The sequence below is a fragment of the Triturus cristatus genome, chromosome 7 (assembly GCF_964204655.1).
Source record: "Triturus cristatus chromosome 7, aTriCri1.1, whole genome shotgun sequence".
Lineage (NCBI taxonomy): Eukaryota > Metazoa > Chordata > Amphibia > Caudata > Salamandridae > Triturus > Triturus cristatus.
In genome coordinates, this window is record NC_140590.1 from 185,774,223 (window position 1) to 185,795,527 (window position 21,305).

The 21,305-nt window shown below is 44.0% G+C and overlaps 1 protein-coding gene across 7 annotated transcripts in view; it reads left to right on the forward strand.

Moving 5' to 3' along the window:
* LOC146809180 (uncharacterized) overlaps window positions 1-21,305 on the forward strand; it is a 337,838-nt gene that overhangs the window by 214,241 nt on the left and 102,292 nt on the right. The window contains exon 6 of one of the 7 annotated variants that reach the window (XM_085615980.1): window positions 532-1,071. The exons of 5 other annotated variants lie outside the window; for them this stretch is intronic. In XM_085615980.1, the coding sequence (XP_085472106.1) occupies window positions 532-638 (107 nt within the window). In that variant the 3' untranslated portion in view covers window positions 639-1,071. Of the gene's footprint in view, window positions 1-531; window positions 1,072-21,305 lie in introns of those variants that run through there. One more of the 7 variants, XM_085615975.1, reaches the window with a different exon arrangement.

Genomic DNA, 21,305 nt, shown 5'->3' on the forward strand with positions numbered 1-21,305 from the left:
ACATGCCCTAAGGGCATGTATGTCTGCCACATTGCACACTTCTAAGCGCTATAAAATGCTTTTACACATCCATTCTTTATTTACCACCAACTATTTGTTGGTGGTAAATACCGACTCCAAACAACACCCACACACTCCCCCTACATCTCATTTCTGTATTCGGAATTTACCGAATCGGTAAAATTACCGATTCGGTAATTTTACCGATTCGGTAAATTACCGAATACAGAAATGAGCCCCCTACATGTCACAAGCCTAAATACCGGTCGGTAACGGTATAATTACCGAAAATCGGCCGTTACCGACCGGTATTCGGCTATGTACATGAAGCCCTTAGTGAGGTAGGCTTTAGGGCATGAACTGCTTCAAAGTAGTATGCACTATGCATGTAGTGTTTTAACCATCGCCACACTTGTGGTTCAGGGACATAGTTTCTTAGTCAGTATTTATATAAAATGTGTTTATACAGTAATGGAATAGTATAATTTTGAAAGTTATTAATATACATTTATTTGTGATTCTTTTTTACAGATACAGAACAGGAGTGTTTCTCATCTGTTTGCACTCTTCTCGTGCAAGATTGTTTGGATGAAGGTGTTTCATCATACTTGCTGTGCCGCATGAGTATTTTTTGTTAGGATCCCCTTGTAACAGAACTCTTTTGAAAAAATTGTGCATGAGAAAAATGGTATTGGTCTTTGTTTGCCCCTTGAGAAAAGTAGAAAATGTCCACATCACTGAAGGAAAACATTGTGGGCGTGGTGCATCCTCCAAAAATGCAACTTTAGATTTGGTGAATATTTTATAGCGACATCATTTACAGTTTTTGTAAGTTAAAGTTAAAAAATTTTGTTAGCTGTGTGCATTTTATATTTCTGTGATTTGTATTTTGAGAACGGCATGTTGGTTTTTATTTAACAATCTTTGAGAGTGTGTTTTTTTTGCCCGCTGTTAAGTGATGAGTACGATTGAAAACACTATTTTTTGTGAAATTTAATATATTCTGAGAACAGTAAAAAAATTACTTTGTGGAAATTATGCTGTGTTGTATAAAATGTAATATTACATGTTATAATTGTTTGTTTCCGTTTCTTTCACATATCCAAATTTTAAAATAAGCAATTTATATGAACTTATATTTGAATCAAAAACAGAAAAAAATGTATACCATTTTTTATTCCTATTACTGTGAAGGTAAGTTTAACTAAGTCTCAATATGCAGAATGAAGAGGCCTGCAAGAAGCTACAAAGTTGAAACACGTTTCTAAAAACACTCTGCTTATGTGGTTTTTAAATCTGACCATAATCAGATATCATGTGACCTGCAAAAAAAGAGACTTGAGGGGTTCATAATATTTCACCTTTTTAGCTGTTGAAGGACCGCAATCATTTCAATCATTCTTCTTTGATCATCTTTGCAGACAAAACTCTGTGCTTACCTTCTATGATTCGCAAGGAAATTTAAAAACGGAAATATGTCACTTTTTGTAACATAGTTATTGTGAAATATACTATTTTATATTTACAAAGAGAAGAAAAGGCACTTTGTGCACTTTTTATACTCCATGTAAATATAACCTCATCACGCACCCACTTTGTGTTGAAAGGGTGTTCTATAAGTGTTGTTGTGCATGATTTCACTTAATAATCATAGAACCAAACACATGTCTAGATTTATCAGAAATCATAAATCTCGATATGTGTGTGAATGCTGCACCATTCTAAAATTGGTATTAGGAAAGCACAACAAGGAGAATTGTTTTAATTTCTCCACATTTTTATATCTTCAATGCATGCTGAAATGTTCAGCATACATTGAAGAAGAAAAATGCAGTAGTATATATATATTACCTACTGGCGGTCGCCAGTAGGTAGTTATAGTTAGGACCCCTTTTCCATAGGAAATCCGCAACATTCTATTTTGAATAACTTTGGCGCCGGTCGACGAATCCTCGCGAATTTCTCAAAATAGGTGGGGCGCTACGCTCCGCTCCTACCCTGAAAGTCTCGGGGGGATTCGTCAAGCGGGGGCTGAGATAAAAGGGAGGTCCCAAAACGCGTTTTTCCCATGCATTTTTCCAAAGGACCTTTAGACAGGGCTACAGCCCGAACGGCTGAACAGAATTACTTGAAATTTGGCAGAGAGGTAGTCCTCAGGTCAAGGAAGTGCCTTTTGTAGGTTTGGTGTAAATCTGTTCAGTAGATTCTGAGAAAATAGCCTTTAAATCAATATATATATCTGAGCCAGCTTACGGTACTCTTACCGTAAGCTTACCGTACGCGTACGGTGGCGTGCGCGAGCGCGATTCTGATTGGCTCTTAGATCTTAGTAAACATTCGAATCGGCCGAAACCAGGAAGCGGCGGCCGCCATTTTCTCTCTCGCACTGAGAGTTAGGTTGTTAAATAAAATCAATACACATGTAAAGGAGCTTTTTTGACAGCTCACACACACATAACCATGTTGAGGGAGTCCCCCAAGACCCCCCAAGGCCAAAAATGCAATTTTTATTTTTTCGCTAATTTCGTCGATTACGCTTACCGTACGCGTACGGTAAAAAATGTAAAAAAAAAAATACTATCCACACTCTCCCCACCCCCTGCGCTTTCGGTGGCCGCAGGCCACCAAATGTGCAGGGCTTATCAGATTTGTGAATAACCACAATATTTTTTACAAAAATAATAAAAGAAAAGAATATCCACACTCTCTCCACCCCGTGTGCAAATGGTGCCCGAAGGGCACCATTTGTGCATGGCTTATAAGCACCGTAAGCACAGTAAGCACCGCGTGCTTACTGTACGCGCACGGAACGAACTGCGTTAAGTGGGCGCGCACGCCACGAATGGCGTAAAGTAACTTAGCATTTAAAAAACCGTACAAATTCACTGAAAAAACCATAGGTTTCACACACGTTATAGTTAGGAATTAGCATTTAAAAAACCTTGCAAATTCACTGAAAAAACCATAGGTTTCACACATGTTATAGTTAGCGGAAATTTTACTGATAAAAAACCAGTGAAATTCCCCCGTTATAGTTAGTGCAGGCAACTATAACTCACGCGACCGCAATCTTCTGCTGATGACATATGTGTCTTTATGAAAAAAAAATATTTGTAATATATGTATAGCTAAAAATGTATGGAAGAAGACATGGGCAAATAAGTGTCTAAATACAGTATTAGCATCAGCAGAGGATTGCGGTCGCGTGAGTTATAGTTGCCTGCACTAACTATAACGGGGGAATTTCACTGGTTTTTTATCAGTAAAATTTCCGCTAACTATAACATGTGTGAAACCTATGGTTTTTTCAGTGAATTAGATATATATATTAGATATATATATTTATATAGATATATTCACTGAAAAAACATAGGTTTCAGGGACGTTATAGTTAGAAATTAGCATTTAAAAAACCTTAGAAATTCACTGAAAAAAACATAGGTTTCAGAGATGTTATATTCAGTTGGACATTTGACTCATGTAAAACCAGAGAAATTCTCCTGTTATAGTTAGTTGAGCTAACTATAACTTGCTCGCAATGCATTGCTGATGACGTCACATATTACATCACTCATGACATGGTCAGTGACATCACTGATGACATCACTGATGACATCACTGATGACATCATCCAGTGAATGTGTTTTTCTGTAAACTGTAAATATTTTTCTTATATATCTATGCCAAGGTCTATTGAAGAATGAGTTGATGTCTAAGTGCCTGAATGGATTATTTAGTAGATGCATGACTGACTCTATAAGTCACTGATTGAACGTATGTGACTGAATGCATGGATTGGTGAATGTCTCAATTCGTGTCTCAGTTGGGGTGTAAGCAGGTGCATGGGTTGGTGAGTAGCTACATCAGTGTCTATATGAGTTATTGATTGTTTATATGAGTATCTGTATAGGTGTCTGAGTGTCTATCTGGGTGGGTGGGGGTGTCTAACTCTGCATACATGTCTGAATAGCTGTTTCACTGGTTCTGTACAATCAAAACTGCATCTTGGAAGGGCTGTATGGGTAGCTAACTGTGTGTACAGGTGTGTTGATTACTGAATTGGTGTCTCAATTGTATATATGTGAGTAACTATATATGTCTTTAGACAGTATATGTGAGTGTTGGGATGTATAATTGACTATACATGAGAGAGAGTGATTGCAAAAGTGTCTGCATACACGAATGTGTACTTGTATTAGTAATTGTATAAGAGAGTAAGTATGTGATAGTATCTATATAAATAAGGGAAGTGCTGTGAGTATAAATAAGTCAGGTGGTGTGTATATATCTGCATAGGTGAGTACATGGGTGTGTGATTGATTTTTGGCATGACTGAGTAGATGTGTGAGTAACTCTATGGATCAGTATCACTGTGTGAATGTATGTATAGGTGTATGAGTGGATATTATACTGATGTAATGATAAGTGACAGCATGTATGAGTGACTGTATCAGTGTATGTCCGGCTCACAATATATAGATAGGAATCAGTGGATGGGTACCTAGTATCTGGTATTGGTGTGTCTATGGTTCGAAAATGGTAGTCTGTATTTTAGAGTGGGTGTATTGAAGGTTATATTAGAGTGTAAAGAGGTGTGTCAGACTATCACGTGGATGATGTCATCAGTGATGTCATTTGAGATGTCATCAGTGATGTCATGAGTGATGTCACTGACCATGTCATGAGTGATGTAATATGTGATGTCATCAGCAGTGCATTTCGAGCGCACGAGTTATAGTTAGCTCAACTAACTATAACAGGCGAATTTCTCTGGTTTTATATGAGTCAAATGTCCAACTAACTACAACGTCTCTGAAACCTATGTTTTTTTTCAGTGAATTTCTAAAGTTTTTTTAATGCTAATTTCTAACTATAACGTCCCTGAAACCTGTGTTTTTGTCTGTGAATTTCAAAGGTTTTTTTAAATATCGAACTAATATTGTGCTATTTGTCATTACTACTATTTTTTCTAACTTTTCAACTATATAAAATAAACTGCAAAACTCCTATGTAATGTAATATATTTCACAAATTACAGTGAGTTTTTCAATACAAAAGAATTTAACATTCAGAAAACAATTATTCTCCCTTTTTTTGCTGTCATCAGCTACTACTTAACTTCACTATTCACAGTGATGTCAGAGTAGTTTCATCATAAACAGCAGGGAAAAAAAAACAATCGACTAGATTGTTAAAAAAAAAACAAATCCCTAATTCTCAAAAATATAATACAAAATCAACACAAATAACACTTCCAATACTATTTCCAATCTTCAAATCTTACCTTTACTTCGCAGAATAGTGTATCTAAAATCTTTGTTTCAGAAATATCAAGTATGAATTGGATAATTCATAAGGCTATCTCGGTTTCATTTCCAAGTGTGTATCGTTGCAGTGACTCCAACCATTATTACACTTTAAATAAACTGTATAATGTCCACTCGTGGAAGTACTTCCAGCATGGGAAACAATAGCAATTGTTGCAAAAGTTCTTCCAGAAATAGATACTTGACTAGCAACAACATTTTTAATTTTGTTTCCACTTTTCTACCATTTGGTCTACAGCATTGTAGCATTATAATCAAATATTTTCCATATCTTTGTAGGCATAATGTAGATAGCATCTCGTGATCTGCTTCTTTTAGTAATTTGGAAAGTGGTACAGATTTGCAGTCAGGTATTGTCAAATATAGAAATCGTTCTCTGTCAACTATAGTGCTTGAAGTTAATAGAACACTGTTCACATTTATGTTCCCATTTGTAACGGAGTCCAAATAAACTCTCAATTTGAATTCCTTCATCTTCTAGTACTCTAAGCATAACCATCAGAAATTCTTGTGCATCTTGTTGTATATTAGCACTGAACGTTAAAGATCCAGTATATGTTTCCAACAGTTGGCGAATACCAGGAGCAGAATGTATCTTACTTCTATCAGTTCTCAATTCTTGATATAAAGTATAAAGTGCCGAACCTAATCTTTTTTCCTGACTTTCCATAATTTCACCATAAACATCTTCAAGATAAAATGTAACGTTTAGAATAACATTACCATAGCATTTGACACCAGAAGTATTTTCTAATTGGAATCCGACAACATCATCACTTGTTTGTATCTTCTGCTTCTTTACATCTTTTCTTTTCTCTTGATTTTGTTTCTGCTTTCCAACCATATGTGATTCTTCACCATGTTTGTGTTTTGAACACACAACATGTTTCTCATAAATAAGATATTTACCTAAACTTGGAGCATAAAGCCTTCTCAAATGATTATATTATCTTACACAATTAACATCAGCACTAACCTTGTTCTCATCAAAATCAATTAAATACAAACCAGACAACATTCTAACTTGAGATAATGCAACATATACCACTTCCTCTTTAAACACAGTTCTTCCTACATTTATGAAAGCATTATCTACAATTAAACCTTGAGATTTATGAATAGTTATTGCATATGCTAAACAGAAGTGAAACTGTTTTCTACGAACATGCAAGTCTTTTACAAGCAAAAAACATACAGCACAACACACAACCTGTCTTACCTCTGTAATCTGATCAGATTTAACTTTCAAGAATTCAATTTCATTTCTATTTTGATACTTCACAAGATCAACAACTTTCCCCATTGCTCCATTCACTAAACCTTCTTCCACATTGAGATTACGCATCAAAATTACCCAACAGTTTAAACATACATCTACATTTTTAGCCAGCAGTTTTTGATAGACTTTTCCAAAGAATCCAATTTAGTCTGTAGTTTTTCTGAAAGAAGAATTGTTATTCCTTGATGCTCGATTTTATCAATAGCTTCAATATGAACTATTTCTTCATTTTCCAATTTCATAAGCTCTCTATTAAATGTATACCACACTTCCACTGTAGGCATTAAGCAAACTATAGACTTTTTTTCTTTCATTTTCTTGTACATTACTTCTGCTGGTGTGTTTTCATTTGTAAACAAGTTCTTTGAAAAGCTTCTTTACCATGTTTGCTTAGAACACCAATTCTTACATCTTTTAGAATATTTCCATAATCTTCATCTCTTGCTTGTCGTATATTCTGAGTGAGTTCTTTATATTCAAAATGTAACCACAGATTCTCATTTCCAATACTTCCTAGAGATTTCTATGTATCTTCATGTAGAAGAGTTTTGAACACAGGTTCTCCTTTTACAGGTGTTAGTTGTAGCAGATCTCCAAATACAATTAAATGTTTTCCTCCAAAGAGAACGTCATAATCTGTTTTGAATACCTGCTGCAATCTTAAGTGTACAAAAGCAAGCATTAAGTTTGAGACCATGCTCACCTCATCAATAATTAATATTTTCATTTTCTTCAACACTCCTGACACTTCATGAGAAGCTTCTCCAGACATATGATATTGTAATTTACTATCATGCTCAACTGGTAACATCAGTAATCTATGCAAAGTAACTCCTTTAACATTGTGTGCAGCTAATCCAGGTTGGAGCTGTTACCACAGAACATAAATGTGAACCAGTAGTTTTTTGAAGATAACTGGTCAAAACTTTAATTAAAAAAGTTTTACCTGTCCCAGCTTGACCACTGATGTACATCAGAAGAGGTTTAAAAGATGAACACAGACATTCTTTTTTTCATGCAACAAACCATGTTCTATCTGTTCTCTCACTTGTACATATATTTCTTTCTGTTCAACATTTAGTTGTTCTTCTAACTTTTCCAATGTAATATTCTCCTCGTGTGCTTGTTGCATTGGAATTTCGACTTCATGCATAGCACTTTCTGCTTCATTTTCCAGTATTGGTTGTCCAAGAGGAACTTGACTACATTGACCACTACTTTGACTATCTTGAGAACTTTAATTATCTATTTCAGCTGTAATAGTCTTTTCCTGTTCAACTTCATCATTTAACATGTTTAAATATGTAGGGAAAATTGTACATGCAATGCTATCTTTGCATGCATTAAACGAATCTTCATAGCAGTCAAAGTCTCCAAGTAATTCACTTTCGCTACGCCATGGTTTAACGAGTTGGAGAAGTGCTAAATATTAAAATTCTCGCTTATCTGGAGTTTCATAACTGAGTTTCTTGTGGTTTATAAGATTACCCTTTGCATGTTTTACTAAACAACCATGACATCCAACTACTGCATATTTTCCTTCTTTTAAATTCTGTTGAACATTTCTTTTGAAGCTGTAATGTTGAAGCACTTCATACAGACATTGCTGTTCCAGATGTTGACTCCTTTTCAGATAGTTTGTGTCAAACATATTAGTTCTAAGAATGTCTGTCCTATCTGGCTCATTTGCTACTAATTATTCAATTTCTTCAAATGATTTCAACACTCTATTCCATGAGCAGGCAAGACCTAAACTTACCCAAATGATTCCTCAAGACTTTGAATATAAACTTGAAGAGCACAAGCAGTCTGAACAATCATAGGATCCAATTTCTCGGTGGGAAAGCATTTTCAAAGTAAAGTTGTACAATTGTTTGCTGACACTTTTCTCTTGGGCAATTTCTTCCCACATTTGTTTCATCTGTTTTTTCTGATTTCGTTATGTACGATGTAACATAACGGGCAACAGAAATTGAGTTATCTGCAACATACTTCATGTCCATGTTCGCATTCCACATTTTTAAAATGACTCAATTGTAGTCATTGATACACTTCTGTTCTTTCTAAGTTGTATGTATTCTTTGGAGATTTGTAATAAATATTGTTTTCTATACGATATAAGGTAGCCTTTTCAACTTTAGTAACATCCACAAATTCTTGCCATATTTTCCGACTTTGTTTGTACACCATTTACTAGAATGACTACTGCCTCATTTTCCTCTTTCTCTCCAGCAATCGTTTCAATATTTTTCATAAAATCCAAAGGTAAGTATACCACTCTTCCTTTCAGCCCTCTTTGCAAGTCTGTTGGTGGCAGTTTACCTGTTTTAGGCTCCATCCGAATTATAGTTTGAAAAGGATGAACAGATTGAATTAGAACCGACTCATTTGTATTCAATTCTGCCAGTACCTTCGGAATAGCTACTAATTCTAAGTTATTATGTACTGCTCTAGCAGGCATTTTGTTTTCTTCTAATTTGTTGTAACAATATTTACATATATGTTGATCACTACCTAACTCAAATCGACCTTCCACCAACAGTAGGTTGCAAATTCTTCCCACTTACTATTGTTCTCCTTTTCACTTTTCAAATACAAATCAACATTCCTAGTTTGACTTTTATAATGACTATGTCAACAACAACCACAAACATAGTTTGGTATTTCAGAGCACACTGCATTAAACGTTCCAATTTCTTTTTTAAACTGATCAGTGCTAATCACTTTCCCATCTCCTTCAACATCTGTAATTGTCAAACTTTCACTTTCTATTGACTGCTCTTCTGAACTAAAATATCGCATTTCAATATCATCACACTTTTTTTCAACATCTGATAAAGAACCATATAAAAGAGCTGTGTTCTGGTCACTTAAACATAATGCGGGACTTTTTACATAGTACAGTTTCGTTCCAAACTGCCTCATTTCTGTATGGTGAACTGCTAACATCCTCATGTGATGAAAAACACTTTTACTCACTTTTCTTGAAAGACAAGCCAGAGAATACCCATGTTTCTCAGTATATTTTCTTACATTACATGGATCTAGTCCTTGCAACAACGTAATCTTCTGTTTAACACTTTTCTGTGTATATTTTCGTATAATTTCGCATTATATCAATAGATTCCTGTTGAATACTACAAATACTGGTACAACCCAACTTATGCACAGGAGCTTGTGTACGTTTTCCCTGCACTTCTTCAACTATTAACTCTTCTGCACTTTTACCAACCAATTCCTCTTTTGGAAGGGGACAACCATCCTGAACTTCGTAGCAATGACCTCCAGTATCAACTGCAAATGTTAAACTATTTTCCTGGAAGTAACTTTCCTCATTAAAAAAAAGGCTCAGTACTAGAAGTATGTTTCCAATGTCCACTAAAGATTGAGCAAAAGTTGGTTCTGTTCACAAGTCTTTTTCTTCTACTTTTCTCTTTCAACACTTTGATTACTTTATCTAATACTTTGATCCTCTTCAAAATCACAATGAATAACTTCTGTTTTAAAGTAAAAGCAGTATCCACTATACTTTTGATACGCTGCTTCTGTTTGAATCGCAGCACTTTCTTTTTATATTTGCAGCATGTTCCCATTAAATTCTGAATCACTCTAGTTCGAAAAAGTCTGACGAATTTCTTGAAAAATTCTTCTTTTTCCTTTGTGTGATGTTATTTTCATTTAATATTCGTAACATTTTTTTCAGCAATTGTCTAGTGTTTTTACCAGAAGAAACTGTTTGTGTACTGCTCTCATTTTTTTAGGTTTAAAGCATTTTTATTGAGACAAAACAAAACATGGGGGAGGGGGATAGGAGGTTAGGGTTACATACAATACAGTAAAAGAAAAAGGTGCAACTCAGGAGGGTTGGCGAATGGTAGTTCGGTGGTCCAGAGGAAAAGCACAGTAAATGAAAGGCAAAAAATGCAATCTGTTGAATCCCCGCGTGCATATCCAACACCCCAAATCTGAGCAATGAAAGCCATTAGCAACTCAACAAAGCACAATCCAACCCCCCCCATCCCCCATCCCCCCAGTAAAGGAAAAAGAAAAGAAACAATACCCCAACTCCCCCGTCCAATGGCTCCGCACTAGGTTTATCCGCCCCAAAAAGCCCGCACCCCCCCCCGAGGATCCCGTCTCACATTTAGTCTAGTCCGCCGGGATCACCGGTGGCGTCAGCCTAAGAAGCCTAAGATACCTCGGGCAGGTGAGCTCCCGGAATTCGGTGGACAGCAGCGCTAGGAAGGGTTGCCACAGCTCTTCAAATTGGTCTATCTCCTTCGCCACCGTAAGCGACAACTTCTCCATTCCCAGCACATGCCAGAGCCTATGCAACCAACCTGTAATGAAGGGAACAGTGGTGGTGCGCCAGTGGATAAGGATGTTCTGGACCGCAGACCCCAGCGCAATCGCGATCTGCCTACCCCTGCGGGACTTCAGTGGGTACATTAGGTCATTGGGGAGGCCCAGCAAGACATACGCCGGAAAGCGCGGCAGCTCTATCTCAAAGTGCTTATCCACCTCGTCCAAAACTTCCTTCCAGTAAGTGGTCAGCACGGGGCAATCCCAAAGAATGTGTGAGAGGGTACCCTCCTGCCCGCAGCCCCGCCAGCACCCCTTGTCAGTGTGTCTATGCATTTCATACAGTCTCTCCGGGGTGTAGTACCAATAAGTGGACACCTTAGTAAAGGTCTCCGTAAGGCCCGTATGATATGCAGAGTGCCGCGCCCGATACGCAATTTTGTCCCATTCCTTGTGGCTGAGTGTCCTACCCAATTCTCTGTGCCAGCGCTCCCTCCCTGGGTTATAATAGTGAAACGGCGGGGGTTGTAGGTACTTGTACAAATCGGTAATTAGCTTAGCATCGGAGGTCCGGGTAACCAACCACCTCTCATACGGTGTAATTTGACGAGCAGCGGTGTCACGCACCTGGGGCTGGAGGGCCCAATGCCGAACCTGCATGTAGCGCAATCTGTCCAGCTCCGTCAGGCCGAATTCCCGCCGAAGTTGCTGAAAAGGAATCACGCCCTCCGGTCCATAGATCTGGAAGAGCACCCTGCAGCCCGCATGCACCCAATGGGAAAAAGCTCCCGGCTCCATCCCTGGGGAGAAGTTCGGGTTACCCACTATGGGTGTGAACGGCGAAGGGAAGGTGGTAAGGCCCCGAACCTCGCAGACTGCATCCCACACCCTCAGGGGGACCCGCGTAACAAAAGAGTCGTAAAGGTTAGGGGGGCGATGCGCGCGGCGCAAGAATGGAACCTCTTGTAAGGTGCGGCCCGCCACTGCCTGGTCTTGAAAAAGCCAGTGTTTGTCGGACTCCCACCTGCTCCACTCCACCAGATATCGCAGCTGCGCCGCCTGAAAGTACTTACGGAGGTCCGGGATACCGAGACCCCCTGCCTCCGGAGCAAGCGTGGAGAGGACCCTCTTCATCCGCGGCTTGCGGCCCTGCCAGACAAAGCGGAAGATGTCAGCCTGCGTTTGTCGTATCCAGCCCACCGGGGGCTGGAGAGGTAGGGCCCGAAAAAGATACAGTATCTGGGGCAACACCGTCATCTTAACCGCCGCGATTCGCCCCAGCCAGGACAGCAGGCCCTTGCTCCAGCGGCCAAGCTCCTCCTTGATCTTCCTGCTGATGGAGGTATAATTGGCCGCAACCATCTCCGGTAATGTGGGCGCCAGCAGAATCCCCAGGTATGGCACCGTGGACGAGGACCACTGCATGGGGAAGAGTCGCTGAAGGTCCCTCCTGGTATCCGCAACCAGGGACACATCCAACGACACCGACTTGCTCATATTCATTTTGAAGCCGGCCACACGTGCCAAGGTGTCCAGTTCCTGGATGCAAGCAGGCAGCGACCTCCTAGGGTCGTCCAAGGTCAACAGGACATCGTCCGCATAGAGGCTAACCGTGTGGACATACTGGCCCATCTGGACCCCAATAGCATCCGGGTTGTTGCGAATCCTCTGAGCAAACGGCTCCATGTAGAGGGCAAACAGAAGCGGCGAGAGGGGGCAGCCCTGCCTCGCGCCGCGTTCGATAGCAAATCCACCGGAGCTACACCCATTGACCCGCACCGACGCTGAATGATGCTTATAACAGTTGAATACCATGGTGCGGAACTTATCACCGATTCCCAGTTTCCTGAGAACCAGCTCGAGATACGGCCAATGAACTCTGTCGAAGGCCTTCTCCGCATCAACGGACAGCAGCATCCGCTCCCCCGGGATCCGCGAGGCCTTCTCCAGAACATGCGTCACCCGCTTGGTATTGTCAACCGTCTGGGGAGGTGCGGGCCCAGCCTGGACGCTAGAATCCCCGTATACAACTTGAGGTCGACATTTTAAAGCGAAATGGGTCGATACGAACCGCAGAAGGCCCGGTCTTTCCCAGGTTTCGGGATTACCGAGACCGTCGCACTCAGGAGATCCGGTGGGATGGCTCCCGGTTCGGAGAAGGAATTAAATAGCCGAGCAAGGACAGGGGCCACAGCCGTGCAAAAAACCTTATAAAACAGAGACGTGTACCCGTCTGGGCCCGGGGCCTTACCATGCTTCAGCCGCGCTATAGCGGAAATCACTTCCTCAACATGGATATCCCGCTCCAGATGGTCCGCCTGAGCAGGATCCAGCACCGGAAGGGCCACTGACTCCAAATAGTCTTCGGCGTCCCGCGGCGAGGAGGGCTCCTCAGCATACAGCGCCTCGTAGAAGCTGCGGAAGGATTCCGCTACCTCTGCGTCCCCAGAAACGACCACCCCGTCCGTACCCACCAGTTCCTTCACGACGCTACGCTGCCGCGTGACCCGGAGCCGGTGTGCCAGGAGCTTACCACATTTGTCCCCCCCAGTGTAGAAGGCATGCTTCAAGCGCAAGGCAGCATACTCCGCCCTATCAAGATCCAGTGCCGACAGGAGTTTCCTCGCAGCCTTCAACTGCCTCCACACCCTTGGAGCCCCCGTACGGCGGTGGACCTGCTCAAGCTCCCGGACCTGAACGGTCAGCTCGTCCCTTTTCCGTTGCCGCTCCCTATTTTCGGCTGAGGAGATGGAAATAAATTCCCCCCGGAGGACTGCCTTCAATGCCGCCCACTGGGTCGCTTGTGAAGTGTCGGTGTTGCTATTGTGAGTTAAGTAATCCTGTATGACCTCCCCAATGCGTTTCACTACAGACTTTTTGTGTAAAAGGGTATCTCGAAGGCGCCACACCCCCCTAGAGGGAGAGGCCGCCGGCCACTTGAAAACGCCGACGACTGGTGCATGGTCAGACAGGGTCAGGACCCCAATGTCCGCCGCTGTGGCGGCGGCGCGCATCGGTCCACTCACCAGAAGATAGTCCAGCCGTGAGTAGGTTCGGTGTGCGTGTGAAAAGTAAGAGTAGTCCCTATCAGTGGGGTGCATGGAGCGCCAAAGGTCGTGTAAGTCCATTTCCGCAATCCGGGCCTTCACAGCCTGGGACAGTTCCCCCGTCTGCGGGGAGCGCTGCGCCGACCTGTTCATCACAGAATCGAAGACAATATTAAGGTCTCCCCCCAAGATGACATGGCGGTCGGGAGAAGCAGTGACGTCCACCAACACGGAGTCCAAGAAACGCTCTTGGTGGTCATTTGGGCTATAAACGGAGCCGACCGTGAACGCTATGCCTCCTAAGCGCATGCGATACGCAAGAAGCCTCCCCTTCTGTTAAGCATACTTATACAAAACCTCCCCCCTAAAGGAGCTCGCTAGAAGAATGGCTACCCCCGCAGTCTTGTTCGCTGCCGAGGAGAAGAACTGGGTGGGGAACTTAGCAGAGCGCAGCCTATGGCAATCCCGGGACAATAAGTGGGTCTCCTGCAAGAGGCAAATGTCCGCCTGCGTCCCCTCCAGCAAAGATAAGATCGCTCTGCGCTTCACAGGGTTATTCAGACCCTTAACATTAAGGGTCACTACCTTTAGGGCCGACATTCCTCCCGGGGATCAGGAACGCTGTGCAATGGGCAAGGGATCAGCGGGTGGGGCGCGGGGACAGTTGCGCGGGACAAGCCAAAACAGACCAAGCGTGGGCACGGATGACATCGGACGGGACTTCCCCAACCCCAGAACAACCCCTACACCCACCCAAAACACAACCATGGCAACTAGCCAAATGCAAACTTAAACACCCCATTGTCCCAGTCAAGCCCCAAAACGGGCAAGTCCGTAGAAAAAAGCAAAGTGGACGTTCAGCCACTCACCTCCATCCGCTCCCTCCCGACCCCCCCGCCCCATACCCAGCATTAAAGAAGCTGAGAGCATCTCCCCCCGGAGTGAGTGTTAGGCCGTCATGGCCACGCCGGTGGAGCCGGCCGAGTCCCTGGCCGCCGCCCTCAAAGCGTCGGCCATGTCCGCTCTGATAGTAGGGGAATCAGGACGCCCTGCGCTGGCCGCCGATTGTCTCCTCGTCGACCTCCGCCGGCTCCGTCTCTCTGAGCGCCTCCACGACGGTGTAGCCCCTTCCTCCTCCGCCGCCGTAAGCCCCAGGACCCCACAAATGTCCTGCAAGGAGCGTAGCTGATGCAGCACCCCATTCCACCGGAAGATCAGGCGGAAGGGATGTCCCCAAGAGTACGGCGTCTCGTGTTCGCGCAGAAAGTCAGTGGCAATCCTGAAGGACCTGCGTTTCTGCAGCGTGATGGCGGATAGGTCCTGATAAAGCGCTACAGGCCGCTCCCGGAAAGTCAGGGGCTGTTTCCTGCGGGCCTCAGTCATGATGCGTTCCTTCAGCGGGAAGTTTGGCAGGAAAGCCAAAATGTCCGATGGGGTGCCGATGACTGGCGCTGCCGGCCAACCCTGTGTGCCCTATCAATGCGAATAGGGAAGTCCGCAGCTTCCCCAGGATCTCCCGGAACAGGTCTTGCAGATAGCCCACCAAGTCGGTCCCTTCGTCCGTGGACGGCACACCACGCACTCGGATGTTGTTCCTCCGTGACCTGTTCTCAAGGTCCTCAGAGTGGGCCTGGAGCTCAACACACTGCTCCCGGAGGCGGAGAACGTCCTGTTGAAGATGGACTATCTCCTCGTCCCGACGTTGGGCCGCCGTCTCCACCGTCTCAACTCGCTCGCCAAGGCCCTCCACTTCCCTACGCACTTCCCGGACCTCGCTGGCCACTTCCCGCTTCAGCGTCTGGAAGTCCTCTTTGAGGGAGCTAAACAGTTCTTCCATAAAGGACCTCGTGACCGGTGGCTCCCCCCCAGTCACATCCGCCGAGGCCCGGGAAGACCCCGGCGAGGGCTGTGTTCTGTCCCGCAGTTGCTGGGCCCTGCCAAGCATGTCCGGCAGGGTGCGGTCCCCCTTCCTCGAACCGCCTCTTCCAGTCATCGCCAACGCTGCAGTCGATGAGTGGGCACAGGTCCAGCCGCCTCAGGAATGCCCAGCCGCTGGCAAGCGCTCGACGTGGGGATCCCCCTGCAAGCAGAGTCGCTGCGTCACAGGCGACAAGATGGCGGTTCAGTCCGGGCACCGCCAGCCGCGGGCGCCCATCCGAGACAGCAATTGAAAGCTATAGTAGGGGGCTCCTCATCAGCACGTCCCTCAGAGAGTTAGCCCGGCAGCGGTGGCGGGCACATACATTCGCCAGCAAGGGCTCCGGTGGAGGCCAACAACACCGATCCCTCGGGGACAAAATGGCGGCAGGGCGGGGCAGGGCAGAACGGCCAGGCCCGGCGACACCACCGGGGCCCCCTAGAAACACAGCAATCTGAGAAGTTCCACAGCCGGTTTCACTCTGTCACACACAAGGGCCCAGATGGTCCGACCCCAACAGTGAGTCCGCCGTACTTCGGCCAAGGGACCGGGGCCCACACAGTGCGGGGCGTCGCCGACACAAGTCTGAGCGCCAAAGCACACGTCCAAAGTCCTCCGCGCCGCCGGGTCCCAGCCCGCAAAGCTCCTTTAACCTCCGTCGAGCGACGGGTCAGACTTCCTCCAGATCGTCAGCTTTCAGCACCAGGCCCAGCCGAGGCGCCCGGACAGCACTCCGATTCGCTCCGCCACCCAGGCTCTCCGTCGCTCCTCGAACTTTGATTGGACTTTTGGGGTACTTTCCCCGAGGCGATCAGGGCCAAAGCGACATCAACGTGCGCGCCAGGTGCTCCGCCGCACTCCTCTCACACGCTGAGCATCAGCGGGGGGAGAAAAGCGTACAAAAAGGGCTCGAGCTTAGTCGGGCCGAAGGAGCTGTGGGAGGAAGCGTCCGCTCACCCCGCCATCTTGGCCACGCCCTCTCTCATTTTTTTATAAGTCAAAATCTTTTCTTTTCTGCAAATATAAATGGTTCTTTTCTTGTCTTTTTTCTCAGTTCTTCCAGGTATTTTCAAATTTTTATCTAAACGAAATAATTTTCTGAAAAAAAATAAATAGATTCAATTATTTTTTACATCAGTACAATATATTACAATAATAACATACAATTACATAAATTTTACTGACGGCTTCCAGAGGCAGTGATGCAACGTGATGGAGCATGGCAGGGGAGCAGTAGGATGACAGGTAGTGTCATAGAACATATAGCAAGTATTTATTTAATTATTTACAAACAACTTTACAATTTACATGTAACTGCACTACCTTGTACTATTCACCTCTCCACCGCACCCCACGCACTCCCTTTGCAACCCACCGCAGACAACTTTATAGATAATATTTTTAAAAATTGCAATCTTTATACTTAGGATGATATTACCAACCAAACGGCACACAGACAAATTACCATTATTAGCCTAACAACTTTATCTATAACTTCTCAAACATAACACTTCACCCAAAGCTTTAATTGGAGGTGAGGGAGTCTGAGCACCGGCAGTTTATTTTTGGGGGCCTCAAAACGGATCTCTATGGGGCTCTATTTTCGGGCCTCGCAAAGGTAGTCCGTCGTTTTTATTTTTCATTGGACTGTAGTGAGACAGTGAGACCATGCACACTGCTCACTACTAAAAAGTGGAGACATCATGCCAGGTGAGTCGCGTTGTAGAAAAGAAAGAGCCGTTTTCTCTCTTCTCTTTTTGCAGCGCAGGAGCAACATCATCATGGCGTGATTAGCAGAGAGACCACCAGGTGCACAACGTCCATTGCCCCATACTCCCTGAGACCGCTTCCCAATAGCACACACAGAGCCGCACCCAAGTACTTCACAGGTCTTCAAAAGACCATTTGCTTGTAAATGATGCTCTGTTTTTTCCACCCCTTTTTAGAGCCCCTAAATCCCCACTCTGCCTATTGGTGAAAGAACTAGCCTTCCCAGAAATTTCGCTCTGGTTGCGCCTTTGGAGATGACCACACGCAGCTATCTCCAACACAACCCTGCTCTCACCTTTCACAGGGTGTTGTTGTAGAGCTGCAAAAACACACTCTTTGCCTGGCTCATTTAGGGGCATATTATCAAGAACGGCGTTAAAATTATCATCGCTAAAACTGCCGCTGAAGTGGCGATAATGAGCTTGATAATATGCCCTTGTGAATTCCATAGAAGCCCAGCTTCACACCACAACCTGGCTGGCTATGGGAATTGACAAGGGCATATTATCAAGCCCATTATCGCCGCTTTAGCAGCAGTTTCCTGCTGCTAAAGCGGTAATAATTTTAACGCCGTTCTTGATAATATGCCTCGTTACCTTTCTAAATTAACGTCTTACACTGAAAAGCTGCTTTACATTTCTTTCCCTTTGTTTAAAACACCACCAGAGAAGGGTGGTGAACTCTGGTCCACAAAGAGCAACTCAAAGCTTTCTTGCTCTTGATCAGAAACTTCATCTGCCTCTCAATGATTATCGCCAGCATTTTTGGCCCCTTAAGAGGCTGGGTGGATGAGTATACTACGCAGTATTTAGGATTGGCGGCGGAGAGTGCACGGAAATAAGGACGGATAGTTGAATAAAGGGCGACTGGATGGATGGCCAGATGGATGAATGGATAGCTAGATGGATGGATGGATATATGGATGAATGGAAGGATAAATGGATGAATGGACCAGTACTTAGGATACACGGGTGGGCTGATAAATGCGTAGGATTGGTTCTGGGACAGATGTATGTATGAATTAACCCTGGGCGTAGTTCGCACTATGCGAGCTACGCGTAGCACTTCGCGAACTGCGTAGTACCTTGTTCGCACTGTGCCAGATGTCGTTTTCAATGATTGCACAGTGCGGACAAGCAACCGGCACTGTGCAATCATTGAAAATGGCATCTTGCACAGTGCGAGCTGTAGTTTTCTGCTGCTCGAGTAGATTTTTACTCGAGCGGCAGCTTTCTCAACGCGAACTGGTAGTTTCTCATCGCGAGCGGTCGTGAGCATACGCGACCTCTCGCAATGAGAAACCTGACCTCCTCGCGTTGGGAATCTCGCCGGGAGGTTTATTTTCCATGCTTCCGATCGCCAACTTGATGTTGCTGATCGCGAACAAGGAAAAAGTCTCGCCGGGATGTCATTTTGCTTGCTCGCGGTCGCCAACTTGACGTTGAGGACCGCGAGCAAGCAAAAAATGACTGTAGCACTACGCAACACTACGCTACGCGTGTTCGCACTGTGCTACGTGCAATTCGCGTAGCGCGAAGTTCGCAAACTACGCGAGCATAGCGTAGTGCTTTGCCCAGGCTTAGTATGAATATATGGGCGTATAACTGGATGGATGGCACAGTGCTTACCATAGGCGAGTGGGCTGATAGATACTTAGAATAACTGCATGGACAGATGTATGTATGTAGGTAGGAATGTCTGAATGAATTGAAAGATAGTTGGATGGCGCAGTGCTTAGGATGAATGGATGCAGGGCTTTAAGTAGGCCGGCTCTGAGCACCGGCAGTTATTTTCAGAAAAACTCGAAACGGGTCTTTATCGGGCTCTATTTTCAGCCCTCGCGAAGATAGTCAAGTTTTTTTTTTTTTTTATTGCACTGCAGTCAGAGCATGCACATCGATGTGCGCATGCTCATTTTGCTCACTACTGAGCAGTGGAGACATCATGCTATGTGAGTCACGTTGTAGGAGGAAGAGCAATCCTATTAAAGTGTGTTTCCCGACAGTAGGATAATTCGAGGGGATTTTCTTAAGCACACAATGCTAGTTATCTTCATGTAGACCACGCCCCTACTTGGATAGCCCACACCCCATTAACAGGTATGCCCCGTCCCTGTTAAAGCACCCCCAGTTTTTTCCCACTTAAATCCCTCACTGCACCATAGTAACAAAGAAATGATCCAAGCTTCCATTTAAATGTACAGTGGCACCAAGTTTCATAATTTGCCATCAACGCTGGCAGCCTTCTACCACAGTGCAAGAGTGTCTATCAGCAAAAGATTTGTTATCCACAGAAATGTTGTGTGATTTGCGTAGATGTCTGCTGGAACATTCATTACCAACAGGTATTAAAACATGCAAATTTGCGAGAAAAACGTATACCATACCATAAACCGCTTCATAAATGGACCCAGTGCCACTACACCACCCTCATCCCCATTCTTGCTTAACCTTACGAAATCAAAGAAAGACCCCAGCAAACCTGGTAGAGCCACTATAGCAATACAGGGACTTAATTTGAACAAGTCTCTGCCGGAACGCCCAGCTACAAAAGGTATTAAAACATGCAAATTTCCGGATAAAACATGTACCATGCCATAGAACGCTTTATAAATTGACCCAGTGGCACTACATCACCTTTACTAGCTACACATATGCACGTTACAAATGTCCATGTTATAATCAGCAACATACCCACCTCTCCCACCCCCACCCCTTCCCTTGCTTAACCTTACGAAATCAAAACAACAAGCCCTAGCACTACCGTTAGTGCCACTATAGCCATACAAAGCCTTAATTTCAACAGATGTCTGCAGGAACGCTCATCAGCAAAAGGTATTGAAACCTGCAATTTTCCAAGTAAAACATACACTATACCAAAAGGGGGTTTATAAATAGTCCCAGTACCACTACACCACCTCCACACCCGCCCTTGCTTCACTTTACGCAATAAAACAAAGAGCCCCAGCAAACCTGGAAGCGCCACTATAGCCATACAGAGGCTTAATTTCAACAGATATCTCCCGAAACACTCATGTGCAAAATGTCTTAAAACATGCAAATTTGCTGGTAAAACATATACCATGCCATAGGGCGATTTATAAATGGTCCCAGTGGTACTACATCACCTTTAGTAGCTAGACATCTGCACGTTACTAAAGTCTGTGTTTTAATCACCAACATACCCACCTCCCCCATCCCACCCCCGCCATTGCTTAACCGTACGAAATCAAAGAGAAACCGCCACCATTCCTAGTAGAGGCACTATACCCATACTCTGGCTTCATTTTTAAAGGTGTCTTCCGTAATGCTTATCATTCAAAAGAATTCAAACATGCAAATTGGCGGATAAAATATAAACCATCCCATAGCATGGTTTATAAATGGGCCCAGTGGCACTACATCACCTTTACTAGCTATACAGCTGTATGTTAATAAAGTCGTTTAAACACTCTGTACAGTGTATAGCAGAGGACGGGGAGATTAAACAAAGTTGTAATTCCCAAACTTTTGATATACTGTCCATTTACTGTATGTATATTAAGGACATTAAACTAAATGAAAAAATTGACGAGTGTCTCAAAAGAGACAGTGAAACTGAGCACCGGTAAAACCAGGGCCACTTAAACACCTACGTATATTCAGCACAGGAACATAGCCTGA